The sequence below is a fragment of the Nipponia nippon genome, unplaced genomic scaffold, assembly GCF_047370975.1.
Source record: "Nipponia nippon isolate SJK-2023a ecotype South Korea unplaced genomic scaffold, ASM4737097v1 scaffold_27, whole genome shotgun sequence".
Taxonomy (NCBI): domain Eukaryota; kingdom Metazoa; phylum Chordata; class Aves; order Pelecaniformes; family Threskiornithidae; genus Nipponia; species Nipponia nippon.
Genome location: NW_028262344.1, coordinates 1,291,073 through 1,315,042, shown reverse-complemented (window position 1 = coordinate 1,315,042; position 23,970 = coordinate 1,291,073). Strand labels below are relative to the sequence as shown.

At 69.4% G+C, this 23,970-nt stretch overlaps 3 protein-coding genes across 9 annotated transcripts; all 3 read left to right on the top strand.

Moving 5' to 3' along the window:
* The first annotated feature begins 4,346 nt into the window (after positions 1-4,346).
* Positions 4,347-11,720, top strand: SORBS3 (sorbin and SH3 domain containing 3). Of its 3 annotated transcripts, none has more exons than XM_087763113.1 (19): positions 4,347-4,425; positions 6,571-6,720; positions 6,834-6,939; positions 7,037-7,260; positions 7,332-7,395; positions 7,468-7,606; positions 7,717-7,810; positions 7,906-7,947; positions 8,072-8,158; positions 8,605-8,660; positions 9,630-9,754; positions 9,838-9,917; positions 10,004-10,050; positions 10,213-10,327; positions 10,404-10,529; positions 10,609-11,049; positions 11,155-11,234; positions 11,323-11,429; positions 11,516-11,720. In XM_087763113.1, the coding sequence occupies exons 2-19, from the start codon at positions 6,613-6,615 to the stop codon at positions 11,575-11,577; spliced, it is 2,103 nt and encodes a 700-aa protein (XP_087619239.1). In that variant the 5' UTR covers positions 4,347-4,425; positions 6,571-6,612; the 3' UTR covers positions 11,578-11,720. The 3 variants fall into 3 exon arrangements, with proteins under 3 accessions (XP_087619239.1, XP_087619238.1, XP_087619240.1); XM_087763112.1 differs by having other exon boundaries at positions 8,602-8,660; XM_087763114.1 differs by lacking the exon at positions 8,072-8,158 and having other exon boundaries at positions 8,602-8,660.
* A 941-nt stretch (positions 11,721-12,661) lies between these two features.
* PDLIM2 (PDZ and LIM domain 2) lies at positions 12,662-18,784 on the top strand. Of its 3 annotated transcripts, none has more exons than XM_087762953.1 (10): positions 12,662-12,719; positions 14,254-14,360; positions 14,881-15,032; positions 15,402-15,471; positions 15,544-15,635; positions 15,733-15,778; positions 17,494-17,645; positions 17,947-18,092; positions 18,169-18,274; positions 18,414-18,784. In XM_087762953.1, the coding sequence occupies exons 2-10, from the start codon at positions 14,268-14,270 to the stop codon at positions 18,607-18,609; spliced, it is 1,053 nt and encodes a 350-aa protein (XP_087619079.1). In that variant the 5' UTR covers positions 12,662-12,719; positions 14,254-14,267; the 3' UTR covers positions 18,610-18,784. The 3 variants fall into 3 exon arrangements, with proteins under 3 accessions (XP_087619079.1, XP_087619077.1, XP_087619078.1); XM_087762951.1 differs by having other exon boundaries at positions 17,491-17,645; XM_087762952.1 differs by lacking the exon at positions 12,662-12,719 and adding an exon at positions 12,999-13,056 and having other exon boundaries at positions 17,491-17,645.
* A 1,351-nt stretch (positions 18,785-20,135) lies between these two features.
* CUNH8orf58 (chromosome unknown C8orf58 homolog) lies at positions 20,136-23,661 on the top strand. 3 transcript variants are annotated; one of them, XM_087763061.1, is made up of 6 exons: positions 20,136-20,247; positions 22,328-22,833; positions 22,912-23,067; positions 23,150-23,237; positions 23,320-23,423; positions 23,505-23,661. In XM_087763061.1, exons 1-6 carry the CDS (start codon positions 20,202-20,204, stop codon positions 23,586-23,588), a joined length of 984 nt encoding a protein of 327 aa, XP_087619187.1. In that variant the 5' UTR covers positions 20,136-20,201; the 3' UTR covers positions 23,589-23,661. The 3 variants fall into 3 exon arrangements, with proteins under 3 accessions (XP_087619187.1, XP_087619189.1, XP_087619186.1); XM_087763063.1 differs by lacking the exon at positions 22,912-23,067; XM_087763060.1 differs by having other exon boundaries at positions 22,328-23,067.
* The last annotated feature ends 309 nt before the right edge of the window (positions 23,662-23,970 follow it).

Genomic DNA, 23,970 nt, shown 5'->3' with positions numbered 1-23,970 from the left:
GCCAGCGGCTATTCCTCCGACTCCAAAGGAGCCACGGGCACATCGGCCTTTCCCGGCAGCTGGAGGGGCTTTGCCGGCTTGTGATAAAGATTTTGGGGAAGGATGAGTGACGGTGCTGCTCGTTTTTGTAGAGACGTGGCTTTGGTGGCTGACGGCCAGTGGCGAGGTGGCTTTGCTAAAAAGCTCCTGGTTTGGGAAGCGCGTCCCTCCCTCGGCTGCAGGGGAGGGAGGATGGTTTTACGGTAGGTTGGCAGGTAGAAGAACCGAGTGGATCTGGCAGGAATTTTGGAAGGGTGTTGGTGCAGTGCTGGAGAGGGATCTCCTGGTAAAAGGAGGGTTTCTGGAGGCCGCCCTCTTTGCAGCGTCGAGGGTTTCGAAGCTTGGATCTTAAGCAGAGCCTCGTTCTTTCACTTAAAATTTGACCTGAAGCGAGTGTTGAAAAAGGATTTTGCGAGATTCCCGTTTGGTCGCGTCCTCTCCTGCCCGGGATTGCGCGGAGTCCAAGCAGCAGCTTCCAGAAGCAAATCCCGTGCCAGCTTTCGCTTCTTTTCCAACCGAACTGTCTGTTAGGCTTGCTCCAAGCCAGGGCAGCAGGTGAGCGGGCTTAGCCTCCAGTAAGGGATATTTGCCAACCCCTTCTCTGGATCTTGCTGTCTTCCCTTTGTGCTCCGGCCCTAAGCTGCGATTCCAGCGACAGAGGAAAACAGCAACTTTGCAGGAAGCTTTCAAATTGTCTTATAATCATACGTCACTTAATTTCATGCCAGCTATTTAGGAAACAGTATCCGTGAGCAGACCGCTGGGTTTTCACAAGAGACTTCTGAGTTGCATGCCTCCACTTTTTCTTTCCCCCCCCCCCTTTTTTTTTTTTCCCTTTTTTACACGCCCACCGCTTTGCAAAAAGTGCGAGATGTTTTGAGCAAGCTTCTCTAACCCCATATGAGGCGTGGGGCCAATTGCCTTTGTCTGTGAGTATTTCTTCTGTTTTTTAACGGCATCCTTTCCGAAACGCAGTGAGCCGATGTGTGGTATCTTCCTCTGAGAGCGCAAACCGTGCAAAGGTGCTGCCCGTGCATGTTCGGGCGTGTTGTTCTGACCCAGGCTGGGATCTCACCCAAGCAGCAGTTTTAGTCGGGAGCTTTGGGATGGGTGCTGCAGGGGGATGCTCCGACCCCGAGCCCGGCAGCCCCTGGGGCGTGGGGGTTCGGCAGGGACCGTCGCTTCGTGGTTTGTCCCCCCAACCTTCTCGTGCTCCGGCATCGCCAGCTCCCCTCCCGAAACCCCTTTTGGGCGCTTGTGCTTCGTGGTTTGCTGCCCTTGCAAAGCGCCGGCGGGGGCTGACGGCGTTGTGAGGAGCTGTGATCCCCATCCCTGGAGCTGGGTGTTGCCAAAAAAACCCCTCCCTGCGGCTGGTGGGGCCGCAGCTTCGCAGCATCCCAGCCTGGGACGGGCTGGTGCCTGTCGGGGAAGGCGGTCGCTGGCTGGAATGGCAGCCGGCACATATGGATGCCATACTGCCAGGCGAAGCACGGGCTCCCGTTGGGGCCGGTCCCCCCTTCCCTTGATAGCGGTTCCTGAGGGGAGCGATGGGGTGCGTGGGTGCTAATTACCCCCCCGACTGACTACCACTCGGCTGTGTAACCCTCTCCGTGCTGGCATCCCTGCCCCAGTGCCAAGCTGGGAAACCCCATCCCCTCTTTGCCAGCTTTTGGGGAAGAGGGTGATGAAGACCTCGGCTAGCGAGGTCCCTCGCTCGTCCCGGCAGAGCGTCCTGCCCCGATCCCTACCACGGCAAAACAAAAAAATGCCCAAAATACGCCGATTCCCCCCCACCCCGTCCCCGCAAAGCCAGCGCCTCGGAGCTATGCACGTCTCCAGACCCCTCATCTCAGAGCTCCCGCCGTCCCTTTCCCTCCCCGGCTGCCACCCGGAGCTTGGCAAACGGGACTCCGGGAATACAAGCCAAGGAGCACGACCGGCCCCGGGGAAAGCCCAGCCGCCGCCTCCGCAGGCTGGCCTCGCAGCCTGGGTTGTTTTTTTTTTTTTTTTTGCATGTTATAGCAAGGTGCATGTAACAAGGAGGGGAGTCAGCAATGGGTCGGGTGGTGGGTTGAGTTCAAGCTTTTTATTTTCTTTTTTTGGCGTCGGGAGAACCTCTTGCTGCCCGTGCCAGCCCGGGAGCCTGCCGCTAGGGCTGGGTGCGGTGGCAGGGATGCGCGGAGGCCCGCCGGCCTCTGTCAGGGAGGACCTGAAGCCCCACGGGACACGCGCGGGGTGCGGTGATGGTGATTTTAGGGTTCTCGATGCTGAAGGATCATACGCCCGTTGCCTGGAGACTGCCTCCTTTATTTTTTTTTTTCCTTGCTTTTTTTTTTTTTAGTTATGTTTAAAGGAGAAAAAAAAAATGGTGAAAATGTTATTTATTGGCAGAAATTATTTAATATAATTTCCTTTTTTTTTTTTTGTGAACAAGGAATGAATTTGTTAGAACTGTCTTAATGTAAATTGGAAGTCATCTTTAAGGAGAGAAAAAAAAAAAAAAAAAAGTTAAAAATTGACACAGTCAGTCGGCTCCGCTGTGGTTTATTTTGGGGTGCCTGGCTCCCGGGGCAGAGGGCACGGCAAGGAGCCCCACGGGCGCTGCCTGGCTTTCGGGAAGGGAGGAAGGTTTTAGGGTCTGTTTTACGGCCGCTGCCTCGCTCAGGGCCCCTCGCCGGGACCGGGGCAGCGCCGAGACGGCGTCTCCCAACCTCCCCGGCGTCTCCCAACCTCCCCGGCACGTCGGCACTTGCGAAGGTCGCTCCCGGGCGCTTTTGTTGGAGAGCTCTCTGCTCCCTCTCCTCACCCCTCCATCCTTCCAGCCGCTGGCTGGGTAAATAACCCTCCTCCCGCTGCCTGCCTCGGTGCCAGGAGGAAGAGGAGGGTAGTTGCCAGCTCATTTCACCCCCCGGCTCCTTCCTCGTCCCTCTTTCGGGGTGCTCCCTCCGTGCCGCGGGCTTGCGGGGCTTTGGTGAGCAGCCCTGGTCTTTGTGCTGGCCAGGCTCCATCCTGCTGGGTCAGGGCTCCGCAGCCGGCCCGGTTCCCCCGGCTCCTGCCCGGGGATCCCCATCCTACAGACGGCTCCTCCAGCCCTCCCGGCTCCGGCACCCCCTGCTCCCTCCCTGGCTGGGGAGCCGGGGTGACCTGGCCCCCAGCTGTGGCTGCCACATCTGGCTTCTTCCCCTGCATCATTTCTGCCCGCTGCCAGAGCTGCTGGGGTCAGCATCTCCCCGTCGAGCTTAGCTCACCACGTGCAATCTGTTTGCCGGCTCCCCAGGCCCGGTGTCGCCGCGGTGTGACAGCCGTCCCCAGCTGCCGGAAGGGATGCTCCGGCTCTCCCACCCTTTTCCTGGGTGTTCCCACCAAACCAACAACCTGCCTCGCACCCAGCGTCGCTCCCCGGGCTCCCTCGGCGTGGGCAGGGTGCGGCAGCGAGGGGCTCCGGCAGCCGCCCACCACAGCCCGGACCGAGAGAGCATCGCCGGCCTGGCCGCGCATTCCCGGCTGGCATCGCCGCGCTGAGCAAACAGGAAACACTCGCCCTTTGTTAATCCTGTCCCAGGCCGCGCGTTAAATATTTATCTGCGAGCGGAGGCTGGCGCTGGGAGCCGCGCGGAGGGAAGCAGGGCCGGCCCCGCAGGCTGCTCGCCCCGGACGGCGCATGGGGCTGCCGAGGTGAGTCCCGGTTGCTGCCGGGGGGCAGCCGGACCCCCGGGAAGGGCTGCAGCGGCGTGGGGTGGCCGGGACCCCGCCGCCCACGGGAGGGCATTGCCAGCGGGCGCTGTGACCTCGGTGGGCTGGAGGGGACCGTCACCCCCTTGGCGAGCAGGGGATGGCGTCTGGGCTCTCCTCGCGCGGTTTAACCCTCGGCTGTGCCCCCGGCCCCGCTGCCCTCTCTGTCCTCGTCCCCCCAAGTTTCCCTGGCAGAACCGGCTCCTGTCCCCAACTTGCTTCCTCCCTGCGGTGTCCCCGGCTTGCACCGGTGCACGGTGCAGCCGCCCCGTCCCCGCGGCTGTCGGACGGGAGCTGCGTCCTCGTGGCTGTGACAGCGGGGAGCGCACCCGCTCCTGTCCCCTTTGTCCCCTGGGTGCAGCATCGCAGCCCGGCAGGGCTCGTGCCATCGGCCCCATCAGCCTCTTCATCCCCAGCAGCAGCTTCTGGCAGGGGACGGGTGGCTCAGTGGGGACCGAGGGCTGGCTGGCATCAAAGCCACCGTCCTCCCGCGGAGGCAGAGGCCTGAGCTCACGAGGGAGCGCGTGGGACAGCGGAAGGGCCAGGGCTGCCCGGTTTCGGGGCTGTCAGCAGTTTCAGGGAGCGGCGAGCAGGAAGCGGCCAGCGGGCGAGCGCGGCGGAGGCTGGGACGCGGGCGCTGCCGGAGGGGATGAGGTGGGCTACGGGGCACCCGCAGAGCAGGGCATGGAGGTGTTAAACGGGGGTCCCCAGTGCCCAGGGCCCTGGGGGATGGAGGGGATGGGGGTCGCCCATGGGAAAGCAGGTGGCTTTCACCGTGCCCCCCGTGACGGGGCTTGGGGGGCCATGGGAGCACGGAGCCCCGCTCCCCACTCAGTTCCTGACCTCCGCTGGGCGCTTCCCTCCCCATCCTCTCCCAAAAAGCCCGTCTGAGCCCCCGGCTCCATCCCGGTGGGGGGCAGCTGCCGGCGGGGGGCCGGCGGCACCGGACTCGCCCCATTTTGTAAGCGGGGGCCGAGTGCACGGGAACGCGTGCGCAGGGCGTGGGATGAGTTCAGCCTCTTGGCTCCTCTCCCTGGATCCCGTCCCTGGAAATGTCACTGGAAACTCTGAATGGGCCGGCCCCGCTCCAGAGCGGGGAGCGCTGGGGGGGCGAGCGCACCCCAGGGGGGCCGGGGCATGCGGGTACCCATCGCCGGGGAGGACGGCGGCTGCTGACCCAGCCGGGGGATGCTGTCGGGGGTCTCTCGTCGCCAGCCCCCTGTGACACGCTGAGGCCTCTGCTCTCCTTCCCCCGGCAAAGTTTGTGCCGTGCATTTTTCTTCCCTGCCGCTTGCAGCTCCGTCCCGCTTGCCACGGGGCTCCCCGAGCCTCCGGCCCCACCGAGGCCGGCACTGCCCGGGGAGCCCCGGCCGGCACCAGCCAGGAGGTAAGAGCTGGCTCAGGGGCCGGCGAGGAGGGGGTGACCGCCGGGGACCTGCTCCCCAGGGACAGGCTTTGGGGGATGGTCTGCGGGAGCGGGACCGGGTTGAGCCCCGTGGGGCTGCAGGAGGGCACTGTGCTGGGAATGGAGTGGCAGTGGTTGGGGTGCCCTGGGGGGGTGGGAGTCTGCACCCCACTTTTTGTGCCCTGGGGCAAGTCATTCCTGGGGCCTCAGTTTCTCCGTGGTGGTTACAACCCTTAATTACAGCCTTGCAGGCTGCAGAGCCTCCGGCAGTGTCGGGAGCAAGGAGCCGAGGGGTCCCCAGCCCGCTCTGCCCTCTGTGTGGGGCACACAGGGCACTGTGCCGGGCTAGCAGCCCCCCACCAGCACCAGCCACCCTGTTCGAGGAGGGGTCTGTGCCGTCCTGGGCTCAGCATGGGTCCCCCGCGGCATCTGCAAGTCCCATGGGTGATGCCCATGCCCTGGTGGGGATGGAAATGCAGGGGGACGAGCAAGGACGCGGCTGTCCCCCAAAGGTTCCCGGGGCTGCTCTCGCCCCTGGAGCCATCCCACGCCGCCGCCGCCCCGCATCTCCCCGCCATGGTGTCGGGAGCTGTTACGGGGGTCCCCGGCCCCCCGGCTGCCCCCCGCCGTGCTGCGGCCCTGGCACCGCGGCGCAGCGGTGAGTCACGGCCGCGGCTCCACCGGGCACGTCGTCCTCCCGGCGGGGTGGTGCCGGGCTCGGCTGCGCATTCCCACCGTCTCTCCCCTCCTTCCCCTCTCCCTTCCCTGTTTGCGCTGCAGGGTGGGGAAATACTTCTGCCTTTTCGTGTTTCTCGGCCCCAGGGAGGCTCGGCCCTGGCAGCTTTCCCGGTGCGGCGCTGCCCGACGCCGCTGCTACCACGTGCCCGGGTGGGAGGGCACCGACACCAGCCACATCCCACCATGACGCACCGGGATGCCGGGATGATGGGCGGGCGACTCGGCCATCGCCCTGTCCTGCTCTGGGGTGTTTTCTTCCCAAAGATCCCAGAGGGGCTGGATCCATCCATGCTGGGGAGCTGGGGCAGGGAGAAGGGCCTGGTGGTCTGGATCCGGCCGTGGCGGGGTTGAGGCCGCATGGAGAACACACGGCAGAGCCACGCCAGGGCTGTTTCTGGCTGGGCACAGCCGCTTCCCCCAGCACTACGAGGCTCCCCAGGCTGGGGACGGTGCCTCGGTGGTTGTCACCCCAGCGCGGTGTCCCCTACACCGGTGAATAACAGGGAACGGTCCCCAGAGGTGGGGATGGGGATGGGATGGGGATCCACCGGAGCCCCCAGCCCTCCGGCAAAGCGTGGTAAGACAAAGCCGCCGGAGGGGAGCACCCGGCAGACAGGGATGGGACCCGCCGTGAGCGCAGCCGCTTTCCCCCGCAGGGCACGGGCAGCCCCGGGGCGCCGTCCCGGCACCCCACCGCCATGGCGGGCTGGCTCCTGCCCCCCAACGCCGGCCAGGCTCTGGGCATGGAGGACATCCCCCCCTTCCACCCACCACTGTGGGTGCCCCCGCAGCACACGGTGACACGGGTGAGTGGGGCCGGGGGCTGCTGCATGCCTGGGGGGATTTGGGGAGCTGCTCCGCCTCCATCCCTTGGCCACCGCCACGTTGCCCCCGTGCCAGTCCCCTCCTTGTGCCGCAGGTGCCCGTCATCCGCCACCGCGGCTCCAACACGCTGAATTTCGACTTCCACAACCCGGCAACCCACAACGTGGCCGAGCGCAGCTGGGCAGCCCCCAGGAGCTCAGGTACCTGCTCCGAGCATCCCCGGGGACATCCCCACGGGCTCCCCCAAGTGATGCTCGGCAGAGGGCGAGGGCTCACCCTCACCCACCTTGTCCCCAGCGAGCGAGTGGTACCAGACCTGGCCAGCCAAGGAGGCGAAGGCACCCAGCACCCCGGCGCCCGCCGGCCCCATGCCCAGCCCCGGGGCCACCCCTGCCTGCCCCCAGCCGCCGGGCTGGTCGGCCACCTGGACCAAGGACAGCAAACGTCGGGAGAGGCGCTGGGTGAAGTATGACGGCATCGGGCCGGTGGATGAGACGGGGATGCCCATCGCCTCGCGCTCGGTGAGTCAGGGGCACGGGGCTGGGGTTCTCCCCCCCCGTCACCCCCTCACCACCCTTCTGCGTCCCCGCAGAGCGTCGACCGGCCCCGTGACTGGTACCGCAGCATGTTCCGGCAGATCCACCGCAAGCTGCCAGGTGAGTCTCTGGTGCCGTGGCACAGCACGGCATTGGCACGGCACCTGCTCACCTCCTCCTCCATCCCCACAGAGCCGGACTGGGATGCCCATCGCTGCCCCACGGATAGGCTCAGCCCCTCACCCACCACAGTGCCTCCGTGTCCCCCCGAGCCGCGGAGGAAAGGGCCATCACTGGCCGAGCCCCCCGGCATGCCCAACGGGCTGGACTGGTGAGTGTGGCACAGGACGGCATTTAAATGGCGCCCAGGGACCCGTCCCCACCTGGGGTGCCCACAGAATGGGGGGCTGCTGGGGCTGAGCTCCTCCTGGCTCACCACAGGCCCAGCTGGGGTGACACCGGTGCCACCGCGGAGCCTGGCAGCATTTTTGACTACGAACCAGGGAAATCCTTGGTGCTGGAGCAGCCACAGCAGGTAGGCAGCCCTGGCACCCCCAGCACCCACTCAGCCCCGGCACGGAGGGATGCTGCTGGTGGATGCACACCTAACCGGTCCCTTGCCCATTCCAGCCCCCGGCAGCGGTGCCGCTGGCGCGGGCTCAGCCCATCGAGGTAAGCTGCCGATGGCAGGCGGGGGGGCTGGGGTGGCAGCGGGGGTCCCAGTGCCCGTGCTGCTGGGACGCAGGGTGCGGGCAGCACCAGCCTTGCCCACCGCAGCCCCGTCCTGGCTGCATAGGTGCTGCTGGAGCAGGAGCTGGAGCAGCTCAGCGAGGAGCTGGACAAGGACATGAGGGCCATGGAGAGTCACCGGCACCCCTGCCAGGTACCCCGGCTCCCGCCCGCACTAGCCTGGGGCTCCCCTGCTGCCTCTCGGCCCTCCCCGGGGCTGGGTGGCACTGAAGGGATGCACAGGCCTGACGGTGCCCGCATCCAGCTGTGCGCTCATCCAGCTGCGCGCGCGGCCTTGCGCGCGCCGGGCAGGAACGCGGCGGGATGCGCGCACAGCTGGATGCGGGCACGGCCGGGTACACGCGTGGCCGGCTGCGTGCGCATCTGGATGCACGCACGGCTGGGTGCACGCACGGTCGCCCAGCGGCATGTGCCCGTGGCCGTGGCCGCGGGACTCTAGGACCCTGTCTTGCCGCGCCGTCTGTCCGGCGGTTATTGGCTCTGCGCAGCCGGGCGCTGGACTCCCTCGCTTCCCGCGGAGACTCAGCCTCTTGGATGATTAATTTTTCTCTCCCACCCCCTCCCGTTCCTCTCCAGCAGAGCTCGGCGGCTGCTCCCACCGCTCGCTCCCCTGCTCCGGCCTCCCCGGCGGCTCGGTGAGTAAAGCCGGCTGCTCCCCGCACCCCCGAACCCCAAATCCTACTGCCCCAGGGCCCACTCGTGGCGGGGGGCGGTGGCAGGACAGGGCCCCACGCTGGGGTGGCGGGGGGCAGGCGGGATTGTCCCTCCAGCGTCCCGGCTCCCGTGGTGGGGTGGGGGTCCCCCCGCATCCCCCACGGACCCCCACGGAGCCCCCCGTGGCACCGCTGGCCGCCTCGCCCCCACCACGCCCCGCCACGGGTGGGGGACCCCGGCGTCGGGCCGGCTGCCCAGTGGGTGGGACGGGGCCAAACCGGGGCTGACCCTTTCCCCCGTCCAGCCCGGGCAGGGACGCCGTGTCCCGGCGTTGGGCTCAGCCCCAGGGGAGGTGACAGCGCTTGGATTCCCACCGCCGTGTCCCCATGTCCCCAGTGCCACCAAGACGGGGAAGGGACACCTGTGCCGGCGGGTGCTACCACACCATGGGACGGGGGGGACACCCCGGGGCACCCCACAGCCCCATGCCCTGCCCTGGCAGTGGGAGGAAAACAAACAAACAAGTGCTCCGCTTCTTGTAGGACCTACCCTAACCCCCAGGGGTGTGCCTAGGGGCTGGGGGGCTGGCTGCCCCCCTGTCCGACCCCCGTTCCGGGCCGGGGGGGGGGGATTGGGGCTCTTTAAGTGCCCCCGGGAGCGGGGTTATCCATTAGCCAGGAGGCCCTCCCCGGTGCTCGCCTGCTCCGTGCTTCCTGCTCCGCGGCAGCGGGGACGTGCCACCGGCACCACCGGCAAACTTTGGACCCGTCACGCCTGGCCGACTCCAGGACAAGACCCCGGGGGGACGCAGCCGGGGGACCCTGGCGTCCTGGTCTCGGGGCACCCAGGGGTCCTGGCCAGAGGGTCGGGAGCAGGGAGGGCAGGGGGGTGCATGGCAGCAGGGCGGGATGTGGGGCTCAGCCCTGCTGTGAACTGCTGTCACCCCGCAGGAGCCCCCTGTCACCCCGCCGGCTGCAGAGCCCCCCCAGCACCCACCACCCACCCGCCAGCTCCGGCATGGAGCGGGGTGGCCTGGGGCTGGCCAGCGATCGGAGCCGTGCAGCCCCCAGCAGAGGTGAGCCCCCCCGAGCCGTGCCGTGCCATGGGGCACCCCACACACCCTGGTCTCACCGGCCGGTGACACCCCGCTCTTTGCAGACACCCTGAGGCCAGGGACCCTCCCCAGCCTGTCCGACATGGGGGACCCCACGGAGGCCATCAGGAAGGAGGAGAAGAAGGTGAGGCCAGGATGGTCCCGTCCCATACAGGATTGGAGATGACCGGGATGGAGGATCCCCCCATAACTGCTTCTCTCCCTCCCCAGATGAAAGCCGCTCGCCTCAAGTTTGACTTCCAAGCCGAGTCACCCAAGTAAGTGACGGCGCTGCTGGGGGTCCCCGCCGTGCCCCCGCGGTCCCGCGGGCGGTGGGTGGGGACTGGAGGAGCTGCGGGATGTGGGGTGGCCGTGCCGGAGATGGGTCGGTGTCCCCTGGGACCGGCACGAGCGGTGTCCCTGAGCGCTGCCGCTTGCAGGGAGCTGACGCTGCAGAAGGGGGACATCGTCTACATCCATAAGGAGGTGGACAGGAACTGGCTGGAGGGCGAGCACCACGGCCGCGTGGGCATCTTCCCCTCCAACTACGTGGAGGTGAGCCCGGGGGATGGAGAGGGGGTGGCCGGGCATGGAGAGCCTGGTGTTGACTGTCACCCGTGTCCCCCCCCAGATCCTGCCCCCCACGGAGGTGCCCAAACCCATCAAGGCGCCCACCATCCAGGTGCTGGAGTACGGGGAGGCCCTGGCGCTCTACAACTTCCGAGGGGAGCTGCCCGTCGAGCTCTCCTTCCGCAAGGTACCGCCGTGCCATGCCGTGCCATGCCGTGCTGTGCCATGCCGTGCCGTGCTAACCTGTCCTCTCGTTCCCTCGGCAGGGCGAGCGGATCTGCCTGGTGCGGCGGGTGGATGAGAACTGGTACGAGGGGCGCATCTCTGGCACCAGCCGTCAGGGCATCTTCCCTGCCACCTACGTTCAGGTGCTGAAGGAGCCGCGGGTGAAAGCCACCGCCGAGGACTTCCCACCCTCGCCCGCCTCCGCCAGCCCCCGGCCCCCGGCCGGATCCCCGTCCCTGCAGCGCTCGCCCGGTCCCCGGGGCCCCCCACTTTCCGCTGGCTCCCCCCAGGCAGCAGAACGGGGCCCCGGTGAGGCCGGTGGGTGCCCATCCTCACCCCGCCACCTCGGCTTCGCCTTCCCCCCCTCCCCAAAGCTGCCCCGTGCTGGCGCCCCGAGCCCCTCACCGGCCCCCGCCGGCCCCTCGCACCCTGCGGCCACCCATCCCCAGGAGCCTTGGCGTCCAGCCTGGACCCCCGAGCAGGTGAGAGCCCCCCCGCCGCAGCCCCCAGCCCCGGCACCGTGCCCCAGCACCGCCGGGGATGTGGGTGCTGCCCCGTAACGCTGCACCCATCCTCTCCCCCTGCAGCACGCAGCCCTGGGGGCACCCACCAGCACCCGCCCCGAGCCCGCCCCGTCCTACAACGGCTCCGAAATCCAGTGGACGCCGTAAGTCAGGCCGGGAGTGGCACCGTGGCACAGTGTCCCCAGGCGGGACCCGTGGTGGCGCGGGCTCTGGTCACGTTGTGTCTCGCAGGTACCGGGCGCTGTACCAGTACCGGCCCCAAAACGCCGACGAGCTGGAGCTGCTGGAGGGGGACCGCGTGGACGTCATGCAGCAGTGCGACGACGGCTGGTTTGTGGGTGCGTGGCCGCCGGGATGGGGACGGGGACGGGGACGGGATGCCACCGCGGCCCCCTCACCGCATCGCTTTGCCTTTCCCTCCCAGGTGTGTCCAGGAGAACGCAGAAATTCGGCACTTTCCCCGGCAATTACGTGGCGCCGGTGTGACCCACAGCGTGGAGAAGAGGAGCCCGGTGGGCGGCGTGGGGGCCGGGGGCTCCCCCATGTCCTGCCTCGGCCGCCCGGCGTCCCCACCATGTCCCCCCACGGGGACGAAGTGCCTCCAGCTCCCTCCTGCCCCTATGGGGCTGCTTCTAACAGGGACCAATCCCCGCTGCGTGGGGGTCTCCCCCACCCCAGTGCCTTAATCTGACCCCTCCTCGCCGCTGCCCAGTGCCTTATTGCCCACCGTCCCGGTGGCCATACCTCCCCCTCCCTCTCCATCCATTGCCGGGGGGGAGCCTGGCCGGTGCCGGGCCTGACCGTGACGGCTGTGACCCGAGATGCCAGTCCGGGGCCGTGCCATGTGCCTGGGAGTCGTGTTTGCTTCTTCTCCATCATTAAAGCTCAGCTCAACCTGAGCCAAAGCCCAGCTTGGTGGTGCTGGGACAGGAGGAAGCCGGTGGGACGGTGCCCGTGGGGAAACGTGGGCCGGGGGCCTGTGGGATGCTGGCGTGGGGCAGCGGCGTGGGGCCGTGGTGGCCCCTGGGGCATTGTCGTGCTGCATGGCGGTGACGCTGTGGGGCCACGGCGCTGTGCAGGGTTCCTGGGGCTGCAATGGTGTGGGGGGGGCTGCAAGGGGGCTTGTGGGGTTGCAGTGGTGCTTGTGGGCTTCCAGTGGGGCATGCGGGGTTGCAATGGGGCACATGGGGCTGCAGCGGTGCGTGGGGGGGCTGCAAGGCGGCATGTGGGGCTGCAATGGGGCATGTGGGGCTGCATCGGTGTCCCGCGGCCGGTTGCAATGGTGCATGCAGGGCTGCGTGGGGCTACGACGGCGCTCGGGGCTGATGCTGCGCGGGGCAGAGGGACGGTGACGCTGCGTGGGGCCGCGGGGCACACCCCCCCCCCCGCCCCCCAGCCCACGGGCATCTCCCGGTCCCTGTGCCCGGGGCCCCCCGCCACGCCGGGCCCAGCCCCGCTCCGTGCGCCCCGTCGGGGCGGCCGGGCCCGCAGACGGCGCTGCCGAGCCTCCGCCCGGCCCGGCCCGGCCCCGTTGGGCTCCGCCGGCCCCTTCCGAGGGGGCGGTGCCGCCGCCGGGGCTGTGCTCGGTTCAAGCGCCCCACGGGGCCGCCCGGCTCGGCCGCCCGCCGGTGAGTGCGCCCGGGGGGCTGCGGGGGGGACGCGGGGCTCCGCCGGTCCCGGGATGCTGCCGGTTGGCGGGGGGTGCCCGTCCCTCGGGGATGCAGCTCTCGGGGGTCCCGGTGCTCGGGGGTGGCCGGGGTGCTGCTCCCCCGGGCGGCGGGGGGGGGGGGGGGGATGCGGGCAGTCTGTCCCGCATGTGTGTCCCCACGTCCCCTGCGCCTCTTGGCATCGCCTGTCACCCGCCGTCACGCCTTGCAGGGTGCCAGGCGGCACCGCCAGCCGCCACGGCCACAAAAGCATCGCTGTGTACCGGGGCACGGAGCCTGGACCGAGCAGGGGACGGAGGTGGGGTGCGGGGGCTGGAGGAGGGGAGCAGGGGACAGAGGCAGGGGTTGCAGGGGACAGAGGGGGGGTGCAAGGGCTGCAGGAGGGGTGCAGGGCTTTTGGGGGGTGCAGGGGTCGTGCCTAGCCGGGTATCGCAGTCCCCGGGGTGGCAGAGCTCGCTGCCCAGGGATGCTGAGCGGGGCCGGGCATGGGGAGGGGGTTTGGGGTTTCCTCCTGGCTCTGCGAAGCCCAGCCCAGGAAATTCTTCCGGGCAGCCTCTCAAGCCCCTCTTTGTGCGCTTGGGATTTTTAAAATGCCTTCCCCGTCGGTTGCAGACGGGGTGCCCGGCTCCCGCGGCCACCCCGGGGCTGTGCCGGCAGGGTCAGGCCCGGCTGCGCTCCCGCTGCCGGCTGCGGCGGGACGGGACGGGGCTGGGCCGGTGCGGGGCAGCCGGACAGGGAGCAGGGATTCCACACCTGACATTTAGGGGAAGGGACTGCCCATTACCGCTGGTCCCATCGAAGCTAAGGACTGCCACGCTCGCTGGGGCACTGTGGGGACCCCGCGCCGCCCTGGAGGATCCAGAGCATCCTTTCCCGACAGGGGTTTGATGCGGGGCGAAGGACTCGGGGTGGTGGTCCTTGCAGCCCTGCTGCGTGTCCGGACCCCGCCGCGGTGAGCAGCGGGATTCTTCCCTCGCCGGCCGCTGGCTGCCCTCGCAGCCGCATCCTCCCCTCCAAACCCCGCTGGCTTGGCCCTGCCGTGCCGTGCCGAGCCGCCGGCCTCGCTGCCAACGCAGCACTGATTTCCTGCCTCGCACAAGGCCCGGGGGGCGGCAGGGAGACCTCGCCTGCCCCGTCCCACCGGCAGCACCGCCGCAGCCGGCGGTGGGTGCCCGGGATCCCCTCGTCCCCACGGGGGCTCAGCAGGGGAGGAGGCCGCCAGCCTCGGCCGGGGGCACCAGGGAGGCAAGAGGAAGCAGCGGTGGCTGCCGGCACCCTGCGACGGCGTGAGGACACGGGTCCCCTCCCCGGAAGGAAGGCGCTGACGGTCTCCATCAGCCCCGTGTTGGGGACCCTTGCGGGGACAAGGACAGGGGGAGGCCTGCGGCGGGTGGTCTGCCGGGCTGTGCCCCGCGGAGGGAGGAGAGGGCTCTCCTCTGCCTCGTCCCCTCGGCGCCCCGGGGTTTCCTGACGCCGCGGCTCCCTGCCTGCCCAGAGCCGCCCGCTGCCATGCCGGTGACGGTGACCCTGGCCGGCCCGGCCCCTTGGGGCTTCCGCATCACCGGGGGAAGGGACTTTGGCAAACCCATCACCGTCTCCAAGGTAGGACCCCCCGCGCGTCCCCTCACCCCAAGGAGGGCTGCCAGGGCGGGTGACGTGCCGGGCTGCTCCAGGGAGCGGATCCTGTTTACTGTCCTTGAGGGATCCTGCTCCGTGGGAACGGCTCCACGGCGGGCGACGATGGCCCCATGGCGGGCGATGACGGCGCGGGGGCTCGTGCCGCTCCTGGGCTGGACAGGGCTGTGCCGGCTTTCCGGCTGTTGTTGCCGCGGCCTTGGTCCCCCCTGGCTGGTGCACACCCCGGCAGAGGGACTGGCGCTGTTTTGGCAGGGCCGCGGGGACCCCGGTGGGTGGGAGCATCCCGGCGGGGTGGGATTCAGGGACTGGTACCCAATGTGCCGGGACCTCAGCCGTGCACGAGGGCTGCACGTGGGGATGGTGCAATTAAAGGCTGCTTCCCACCGGCACGCGCGGGGCCGAGGGACGGCTGGCGGGGGGCTCTCTGTCCCCAGTGCCTTCAAGATAACACCGGGGCTGTCCCCATGTCCCCTTCTCCATGGAGGTGACGGAGCATGGGAAGGCGGCCGCGGGCGACCTCCGTCCAGGGGACGTCATCGTCGCCATCAACGGGGAGAGCGCAGCTGAGATGCTCAACGTGGAGGCGCAGAATAAGATCAAGCAGAGCCCTGGGCAGCTCCGGCTGCAGGTGGAGAGGTGGGTGCCGGGATGGGGGGGGTGACAGCCCGGACGCCTGGGTCCCCAGCCCCAGCGAAGCGGCGTCCCCGCGCGGGCTGGGGTCCCCAACCACGTGTGCGCCGGTTGTTTTTCCCCTCCGGCGACTCTTGGGGCTGTGCCATCCCCGCAGGAGCCTGTCCCGGCTCTGTAATTAAAGAGTCAGGTGGTAACGAGGCCGGATAGCCCTGGCAGCCATTACCTGGCCAACTGGTCCCAGTTGGGGGCCTGGGGCTGCTGCCTCTCGCCGCCTCCCCAAGGGGCCGCAGGGGAATGGCCGTGCCAGGGGTGCGGAGGGGCTGCATGCTTCTGGGGCAGATGCAGGACCCCCCACTCTCCCTTGGTCTCCAGGTCCCCGGTGCCACCTCCCAGCCACGCCAACGGGGACGCCTCACCGGAGAGGCTGGCCACACGCTTCCAGGTGAGCCCCGGGCAGCCCCTGCACACCCCGGCCCCCACCCAGGGCTGATTTTTGTCTCGCTCCCATCCCCAGGACACGCTGCGGATGCAGGAAGAGAGCCAGGGCGCCCTGAGACCCTCCTACTCCAGCCCGGCATCCCTCAGCCCCCCGCCCCGCAGCAGCAGGTAAGGCCGGACCCGGCTGCGTGTGAGGCTGGGGGGTGTGGGCAGGGGTCCGGGCAGGGCCAGGGACTCTCCTGATGGCTCCGTCCTCTCCCCCCAGCTCGCAGCCCCTGGAAGAGGAGTTTGCCTGTCCCAGCCTCCGCCAGGTGAGCAGGGAGCTGGGGGGCTGTGCGGGGCCAGGCAGAGATGCTGAGGGGCATCCGTGCACAGCATCATCCTTTGCAGCCCCACAGCATCAGCCTTTACAGCCCCAAACCATCACCTCTTGCAGCCCCAAACCATCGCCCTTTGCAGCCCCAAACCATCACCTTTCGCAAGCCCAAACCATTGCCCTCTGCAGCCCCACACCTTTACTCTTTGCAGCCCCAGACCATCACCTTTTGCAACCCCAAACTGCCGCCCTTTGCAGCCCCATAGCATCCTCCGTTGCAGCCCCATTGCCACGTTACCGCCCAGCCCCGCTCTGCCCTGGGGACCGCGTCTGCCGGTGCCACCGGTGCCGCCGGCCGCCTCCCCGCCGCACTGGCAGGCGCCCCGGGGCCCGGCGGGCACCAGCACACCTGGCCAGGGATGTTTTGCTTGCTCCTACCCGGCGCCTCTTGGCAACGGCGCCAGCCTGGGGAGGCCAAACCAGTTTGGGGAGGCCGGGCCCCGCTCCCGCAAGCCCGGGGGACTGGGGCGTTGGCATGGCAGGGACCCACAGCCCGGCGCACCCCCCGCAGCACCCACCAGCCCCTGCCATGGTGAGATGCCCGGGGAGCCGAGCCGGGATGCCCGGGGGACCGGGATGCCTCCCCCACCGCCCGGACCGGTCCCGGGATGCCGGCGGCTGCCCCATCCCTCCCTGCTGCGGTTTCGGGTGGCTGCTGCACCCTGCGGGGCAGCCGCTGGCTCCGGGCTTGGCGTCTCCCTCCTCTCCTCCCTCCTCGCTTTCTTTTTTCTTGTTTTTCAAGCCCAAATCTGGAAGCGCAGTGGCCCTGAGCGCGGCCCTTCCCAGCTGCCTTTGGCCGCAGCCCCGGCCGCCCCTTGGCTCCTCCGGCCGCCGGCTCCCTCCTTCCTCCCCAGCCCTTTATTTGCTTTGGTGCCGGCCCCGGAGGGTCCCTCCCTGCCCCGGAGCCCCCCGCCACCGCGGGGCTGGGGCTGTGCGGGATGCCGTGCCCAAAAACCCCTGCCCAAAGGGGTGGCGAGGGGAATGGCGGCCCTTGGACCACGCTTTTCGTCGCATCCCGGGGCGGGTTGGCACTGGTGGGGACGAGGCCAAGGCAGCCGGCTCCACCCGTGCCTAATTTTAGCTCGTCCCTCGCCTGCTCGTGACCCCGCAGAGCCCCGGCGCTGCCCCTCTCCATCTCCGCGGGGTCCGGGCAGGGGCTCCTCGTCCCCGTCCCCGTCCCCGGGCTCCTGCCAGGGTTTGCATCTGCGTGGCGGCTGCTCCTGGGAACATCGGCTTCCACTTAGGTTTCGCCTTTCCTGCCTCGCCGGGGCCGCTAAGCAGGAGCAGATGGCGGGGAGGGGACGGGCGCAGGCGTAGGGTTACCGGGGTGGGGAGGGTGGGGGTGCTGCCCCTGGCCCCCCTGGGGTGCCACTGGCCGAGCCATGGAGCATCCCTGCATCCCTCCCGGGGAGCAAGGCGGAGCACCCAGCCCTCTGGGGACCAGGGCTTGGAAAAAGCCGCTGGGCCAGGTCCAGGTGTCCGTGGGGTGCCCAGGAGGAGAGGGGGGGTCTGCAGGCACCCTTCCCTTCGCTCTGCCCGGGAGATGCCGCGCTCGCCCCCAGGCTTGGGGCGTGCTGGGGGGCTGCTGCAGCACCCCCCGGCCCCCCGTACCCCCCAGGGCACCCAGCACCTCTCTCCCCCTGCCAGAAGCGAGGAAGCCTGAGCCACCAGAACAGCTCCCCGGGGTCGACCCTGCCGCCACCCCCCCGCCCGCCTTCACCGGGACTCAGGGCCCCCCCAAACCCCTGGGAGACGTGCAGAGAGCGGCGCCGCTCTTCGCCCCCTCCCAGTCCCTGCAACAGGTACGGAGCGGGCTTGGGGCCGTGCGGGGTGGGACACGGAGGCGGGGAAGCCCCCAGCCCCATGCACCCATCCCGGCGCGGCGGCTTGGCACCCCAGGGTGCGTGCTGGGTGCCGCCTTGCTGAGGGAGCCCATGCAAAGAGTTAAGAGGTAGGTAGGGACGTGGGAGGGCCGGGCAGGCTGGGGCAGCTCCCCAGGGTGGAGGGAGCAGGTGGCGGGCGGCGGGGTGCAGCCCGGCGGACCCAGGTGTCCGGGTGCCGGGAACCCCCCACCCCATCTGCCCCCGGGGTGCCGTCCCGCAGCCTGGGCTCGGAGTCGGCCATGCGACGTTTGGAGGAGGATTCGGAGGTCTACAAGATGTTGCAGGAGAACCGGGAGCTGCGGGCGGCCCCGCGGCAGTCCAGCACTTTCCGCCTGTTGCAGGAGGCTCTGGAGGACGAGGGCGGAGGTGAGGGGGTACAGGGGGAGATGGGGGGGGTCTGGCCAGGGGTTGGCAGGACCCTGACGGCCTCATCTCTCTGCAGCTGGCCCCGCAGCCCCTTTCCCCAGCCGGCTCTCGCCCAGCACCCGCAAGCCCGTGGCCGGCGTCCAGAAGCTGCACGTCTGCGAGAAGTGCGGCAGCACCATCGCGTGAGTGGGGCTGGGCGGGGGGCTCAGGATCTGTCCCTGCCATCGCTCCCGGCAGGGCCAAAATGGGGCTGATCCTGGGCGGGGGCCCCGGGGGGAACACGGGGTGCCCCGCTGATGCCCCCCTCCCCATCTCCCCCAGGACGCAGGCGGTGAGGATCCAGGACGGCCGCTACCGGCACCCGTCCTGCTACGCCTGCGCCGACTGCGGCCTCAACCTGAAGATGCGGGGTCACTTCTGGGTGGGCGACGAGCTCTACTGCGAGAAGCACGCCCGCCTGCGCTACCAGGGTGCCCCGGGGGGGCCCGCCGCCCCCCCCATCACCCCCCACTCCTGAGCCCCAGGCACCGGCGCAGTGCGGAGGGGAGCTCGCTGCCTGCACCCCGCTGTGTCATGGGGAGCAGCAAGCACCCCGTTCCCCCCGCGGGGACACCCCACCAGCTGCTGTGGTAGGGTTGGGGTCTGCGCTGGGGGGGGGGGACGTTGGGTTGGGGGCTGAGGGCATCACCAGGTTGCAGATGGGGGGGGGGGGGGATGCACTGCAGCTGCCTGCCTTCGCCTGTGCTGTCTCAGTGTGCGTGATGAGCTGGGTCCGTTCTCAGCAGCTGCACACGCCTGGGGACACAGCAGGGACATGGCGGGGGGCACAGGGACGCTTGAGCACTTAGGTACCGGAGAGGGGGCTGGCACCGCTTTGTACACTGACTGCAAAGGGCTTCTCCGAGATATTAAACCAGATCTCTATATAAATATAATATATATTTGCTCCACTCCCGTGTCTGGTCTGTGCGGGGGGGGGGGGGGGGGGCAGGCAGCCTGTGCCCTCCCAGGGCTGGGGAAGGTGGGCTTCCCCCCAGCCCCAGGGTGCAGGCAGGGACCCCGGACCCCGCAGCCCTCCTGCCTGCACCCAGAGCAGCGGTGGGGAGCTGGAAGCGAACGCCCTGCCCCGCGGTGGGCTGCGGGGCTTGGCACAGGCTCCAGGGGTCTGGTGCTCTGCTGGTGCACGGGGTTTGGTGCTGACTGGCCTTGCCCTGCTCCCGGGAAGGTCAGGGCTCCCCGCGGGGCCGGACAGTCCCCTCCTTGCTCTGGCCGTCCCTGGGAGGTGTCAGGGATTTATTGCGGGCTGTTGGCCGGGGTCTTTGTCCTGCAGAGGCCCAGGTGGGCTCTTATCGCTGCTCTCAGCCCTCCGTGCCTGTTTGCACGGAGATGGGCTTTGCTGTTATCTGGGCTTTGCTGTTATCGGCAGCTCCCCACCAAGCCTGGCCGAGGACCAGCCCCTTCCCACGTCCCATGGCTCCCCACAGCCCCGGCCGGCTCCCCTGCCCCGCTGCCCGCTCTCTGCCTGGGGGTACACCGCAGCCCCCCGTGCACCCCGGGCTCAGCCGAGCTCTCACCATGGAGGCACCGAATTCCCAGAGGGATCAGGCCCGGGCCCTTCGCTGCTGGACACGTGTGGGTCTGCCCGTGCACCGGCCGGGGGGTCCCTTTGCCCGGGGTCCCTGCCAGGTCTCAGGCAGGCAGGGGTACAGGCAGGGGTACAGGCAGGCACAGCCCCATGCCAGCTCCAGGTCTGCAGTGCTCAATGCTGTTAGCACTTTAATTCAGCATCCCCAGGGTGGGATGGAGACGGTCCTGCCTTGGCAGCGTGTGCACGGGAAAAAGAGGAATAAACGCTTCGGGTAGCAGAGCCCCGGGCCGGGGCTGGGGGCAAAGGTGCTGCCCGGGCAGGGAGCGGCCCCCCCCGGTCCCCGCCCCGGGGCCGTGCTCCATAAAGCGGCGGAGGAGCAGCGGGGCCGCCCCCGGTGCGCCCTGCCCGGCCCCCGGTGCGCCCTGCCCGGCCCTCCCGGTGCTCCTTCCCCGGCCCTCCCGGTGCTCCTTCCCCGGCCGCCGGTGCGCCCTGCCCGGCCCCCGGTTCCCCCCTGCCCGGGGATGCCCCTGCGCCGCCGCGGAGCCTTCAGCGTGGAGCCGCAGCGCGGTGAGTCGCTGGTCCCAGGGGCTCTGGGGGGGACCCCCCGTGCAGCTGGGGGTCCCCAACCTGCGAAGTTCATGCTGGACGGGGATCCTTAGGCATCCCCGGTTTGGGCTGTCTGTGCTGGAGAGGGGCCCTGACGGTCCCTGGCACCCCCCAATTTGCAGTGTCTGTGCTGGAGAGGGGCCCTGGGGGTCTGCAGCACTCCCCAGTTTGCAGTTTCTGTGCTGGAGGGGGCCCCGGAGGTCCCTGGCACCCCCCAATTTGCAGTGTCTGTGCTGAAGGGGGTCCCTGGACCCCCAGTTTGCAGCCCCTGCTGGGAGGGGCCCAGGGTGCTGGCTGCGCTGGGAATTCAAACCAGGTTTTGCCTTCAAGTACATATTTGTGCTGTGCCTGTGCCTGCACTGGGGTGCAGCCCGCTGGGTCCCCACATGCGGTGCGGGGGTCCCAGAAACCCCCAGCCCATCTCTACGTGCCCCCCAGCTCAGGCTGCGCTGGGACCACCCCCTGTCCAGCAGCAAAAACTGGGAGGTACTGGGGGTCTGAGCCACCACTGCAGGCTCGGGGGGACCCCCAGCACGGCGGCAGCTCCCACGGGACTGGTTTGAGCTCTCCCGGTGATGAGGAGAACTCCGGTGGGGCTCTGAGCCCTGGTGAAACCCCACGGTGGTGAGGGAAACGCCATGGCCGGGAGGAAAGCCGCCCCTCGGCACGTGGGGCCGTCCTGCGCAGCCCCAGCAGCCTGTGGAAATTCGGTACGTGGGAGCGGGGCCGCTGGCAGCCGGCTGTGCCGGGGCGGAGGGGCTGCCCCACGGCATTGCTGGGATTCATACGGCCGCTGAACGGTGGGATTGTCCGCCGGCCGGCCGCGACGGCCCGGTACCGGCTCCCGTGCCGTGCGGGCACCGGCCTCGCCAGCCCGCGAGGGATGCGCGGTGAGTGGCTCCAGCCCCGGCTGAAGTGGTGCGGCTGCACGGTGGTGGGAATTTGGGAGCACCGGGGATCCCTTGCCGGTGAATTCAACCCTGAGCAGGGTTCCCCCAAAGCGGTGGGATTCATCCGGCACCCGGCTGTCTGCCTGCAGCCTGCCGGTGCCCAAATAACCCTCTCGCCTTCCCGGCTGGGGTGGGAAAGGAGCCCTTAACCACCCGCCCAGCCAGTATCACCGATCCCAAATCCTGAAAGGAACCAGTTGGGAACCAGTCCTATAATGAGGTGCCTCTGGATACAGGGCCCGTCGCCGGCTGGGGTGGCTATAAAAGGGAGCGCCGGGACGCGCGCCCGGCAGTCGGCTCCGGCTCTTGGCAATGTGGGGTGGCTCCCGCACCGTCTGGAAGAGGAGGTTCAGCTGCTGTGAGTGCGTGGGGGAGTGTGAGCCTCCGAGCAGGGGCTTGCCGGGGGGGTGGGCAGCTCTGCACCCCCAGTTTAGTGCTGGGAGGGTGCCAAAGCTTCGCTCCCCACCTCCCTGAGCCCTCTGCCGGGGCCTGGCTGGGGAGGGAGGTGAGCGCCCGCGCGAGGAGGGCAGGGCAATGGTAGGCGCACCCCAGCTGGCGACGTCCCCCACGCTGCGGGGACAAGAGTGAGGAGCCAGAGGTCCCCGGAGCTGTCCTGCAACGGGGCGAGGATGGACCCTGTGGCCCTGCTGTGTCCTGGGTTGGCTGGCACCGAGCCGGAGCGGGGTGCGGTGAGAGCAGACCCTTGTGCAGCCCCGGCCAGGTCGGGGCGAGGACCGCGGGGGCTCCCCAGGCAGCTCAGCAGTGCGGGGAGGGAGGAGGGAGGATGGGGCTGGGCGCAGGGGCATGTTTCTGGGGAGCAGCGACAACATGCCGCCATCGTCCGAGCATCCTCCGCACCAGGCAGGGGCTGCAGGGACCCTCCGGAGAGGGATCCCTGGGCAGGGGGGCTGTAACTCCGCAGGGCGGTGGGGAGAGCGGCTTCGGGTATGGCTGGAGCTGCTGCGGGGTGGCTCGAGGGGCTGGGAGGGGTCGGGGGCCCACGCCTGGGCATGCGGGGATGGCCAGCACCCTGCCCTGCCTCCACCCGGGGACCCCCCGTCCGACACCACCGGGCCTCCCTCACCCCACAGATGGTCCCTGGGAGACGGCGGAGAGCTGCGTGGTGCGCACCTCTGCCAGCGTCTACCGCCGGCTGCAGGAGAGCCCGCGGCAGCCCCCGGGCGGGATGAGCACCTGGGGACCCCCCCCACCGCCACCCCTCTCCCCCGGCAGCCCCCTGGCAAGCGGGCGGCTCCTCAAGTCAGAGTCGGAGGACTCCGGAGTGGAAATGGCCAGCAACGAGCACTCGCCCTCCACCCCCCTCGGCTCCGAGAGCAGCTTCTCCCTCGATGGCTTCCCACCGGAGAAGAGCTCCCCCGGAGAGGAGCCGGGCACCGAGCCCCCCCGGCCGCCCCGCAGCTGCTCGGCCAGCAAGAAGCTGGTGCAGGCAGCGCAGCGCAGCAAGAGGCAGCGGGTGCCTGGGCGCTGCCCGCGACAGCTTGGCCGACACAGCACCAGCGCGGCTGACCTGCGGGCCGAGCCGGTGTGGGACCCCCGGGATCCGGAGGAGCCCAGCGTGGAGGATGCCGAGGGATCGGTGCGTGCCGGGGAAGGGGTGGCTGCGGCTCGGGGGGCTCGGCTGCCCGGCAGCCCTCGAGGCCCTGCTCGCCCGCAGGCCGTGCCGGAGGCCGTGCTGCCCGTGCCGGGGCAGGGGCTGCGGTACCTGGAGCACGTCTGCCAGATGCTGGAGCGCCTGGCCCGGCTGCAGCAGGACAACCAGCTCCTCCGGCAGCAGGCGGCGGATGCCCGGCGCACCCGCCTTGACACCGCGGTGAGGGCTGGGAGGAGGTGGGGTGCTGGGGGTGGTGGTGCTGGGGAGTCCCAGCTCACACCCTGCCCCTCCTCGCCCACAGCCCACCCAGGAGCCGTCGAGGCAGGATCCGGCCGTGTGGAGGGGCGAGCGGTTCCGGCCGCGCTCCTGCTCGGACAGCCATGCTCCAGGTGAGTGGGGTGGGATGCGGGGATGGTGGGATTGTGCCCGGCCGGACCCCCCAACTGGTTTTATCCCCGCTCTCCCATGCAGCACCCGACCCTGGGCCATGCCAGAGGACGTGGGGGCACTCGGCCAGCTCCCCCAGCCTGCTGGACCCCTCCGAGAGCGGGGCGGGCGCTGCGACGCCGGACAAGGTAGAGGCCGGGGGACGGCGGGGCGAGGCGGGCAGGGGTCCCGCAGGTCCCCCACTGCTGACGGCCGCGTCTCCCCGGCAGGATGGGCGCTCGCACTGGGGCCGGGTGAAGGTGCTGCTCACCCGCCTGACCCGCCGCTCGCTGCGGGGCGGCCGATGCAGGTAGGACTGGGGGGGGGGGGTCCCGGTCCTGCCGCCGCCCCTGGACGGAAGAGCTGCGCTGCACCGATTGCATCACACCCCACTGTATGACGTCACGCCCACCCGGGGCCGGTCCCCGGCCCGGCGCGCCCCCCACCCCCTCTTTTTTCCCCCAGAATAAAGCCTTTTCACTACCAAAGAGGCGGCTCTTTGCGAGGTGATGTGCTGTTGCGCGGTGACGTCACTCCCCCCAACCCGGCGTGACGTCACGCGAGGGCGCGTCACGGCCGCATCACTTCCGACGGCTTTTCCGCCCCTTTTGTCCGCTCGGTCCCAGTCCCACGGCCCAGTTTAAGCGGCTGCTCCCCCCCCCCCCCCCCCCTTTCCCGGCCCAGGTTCCCCTCCCC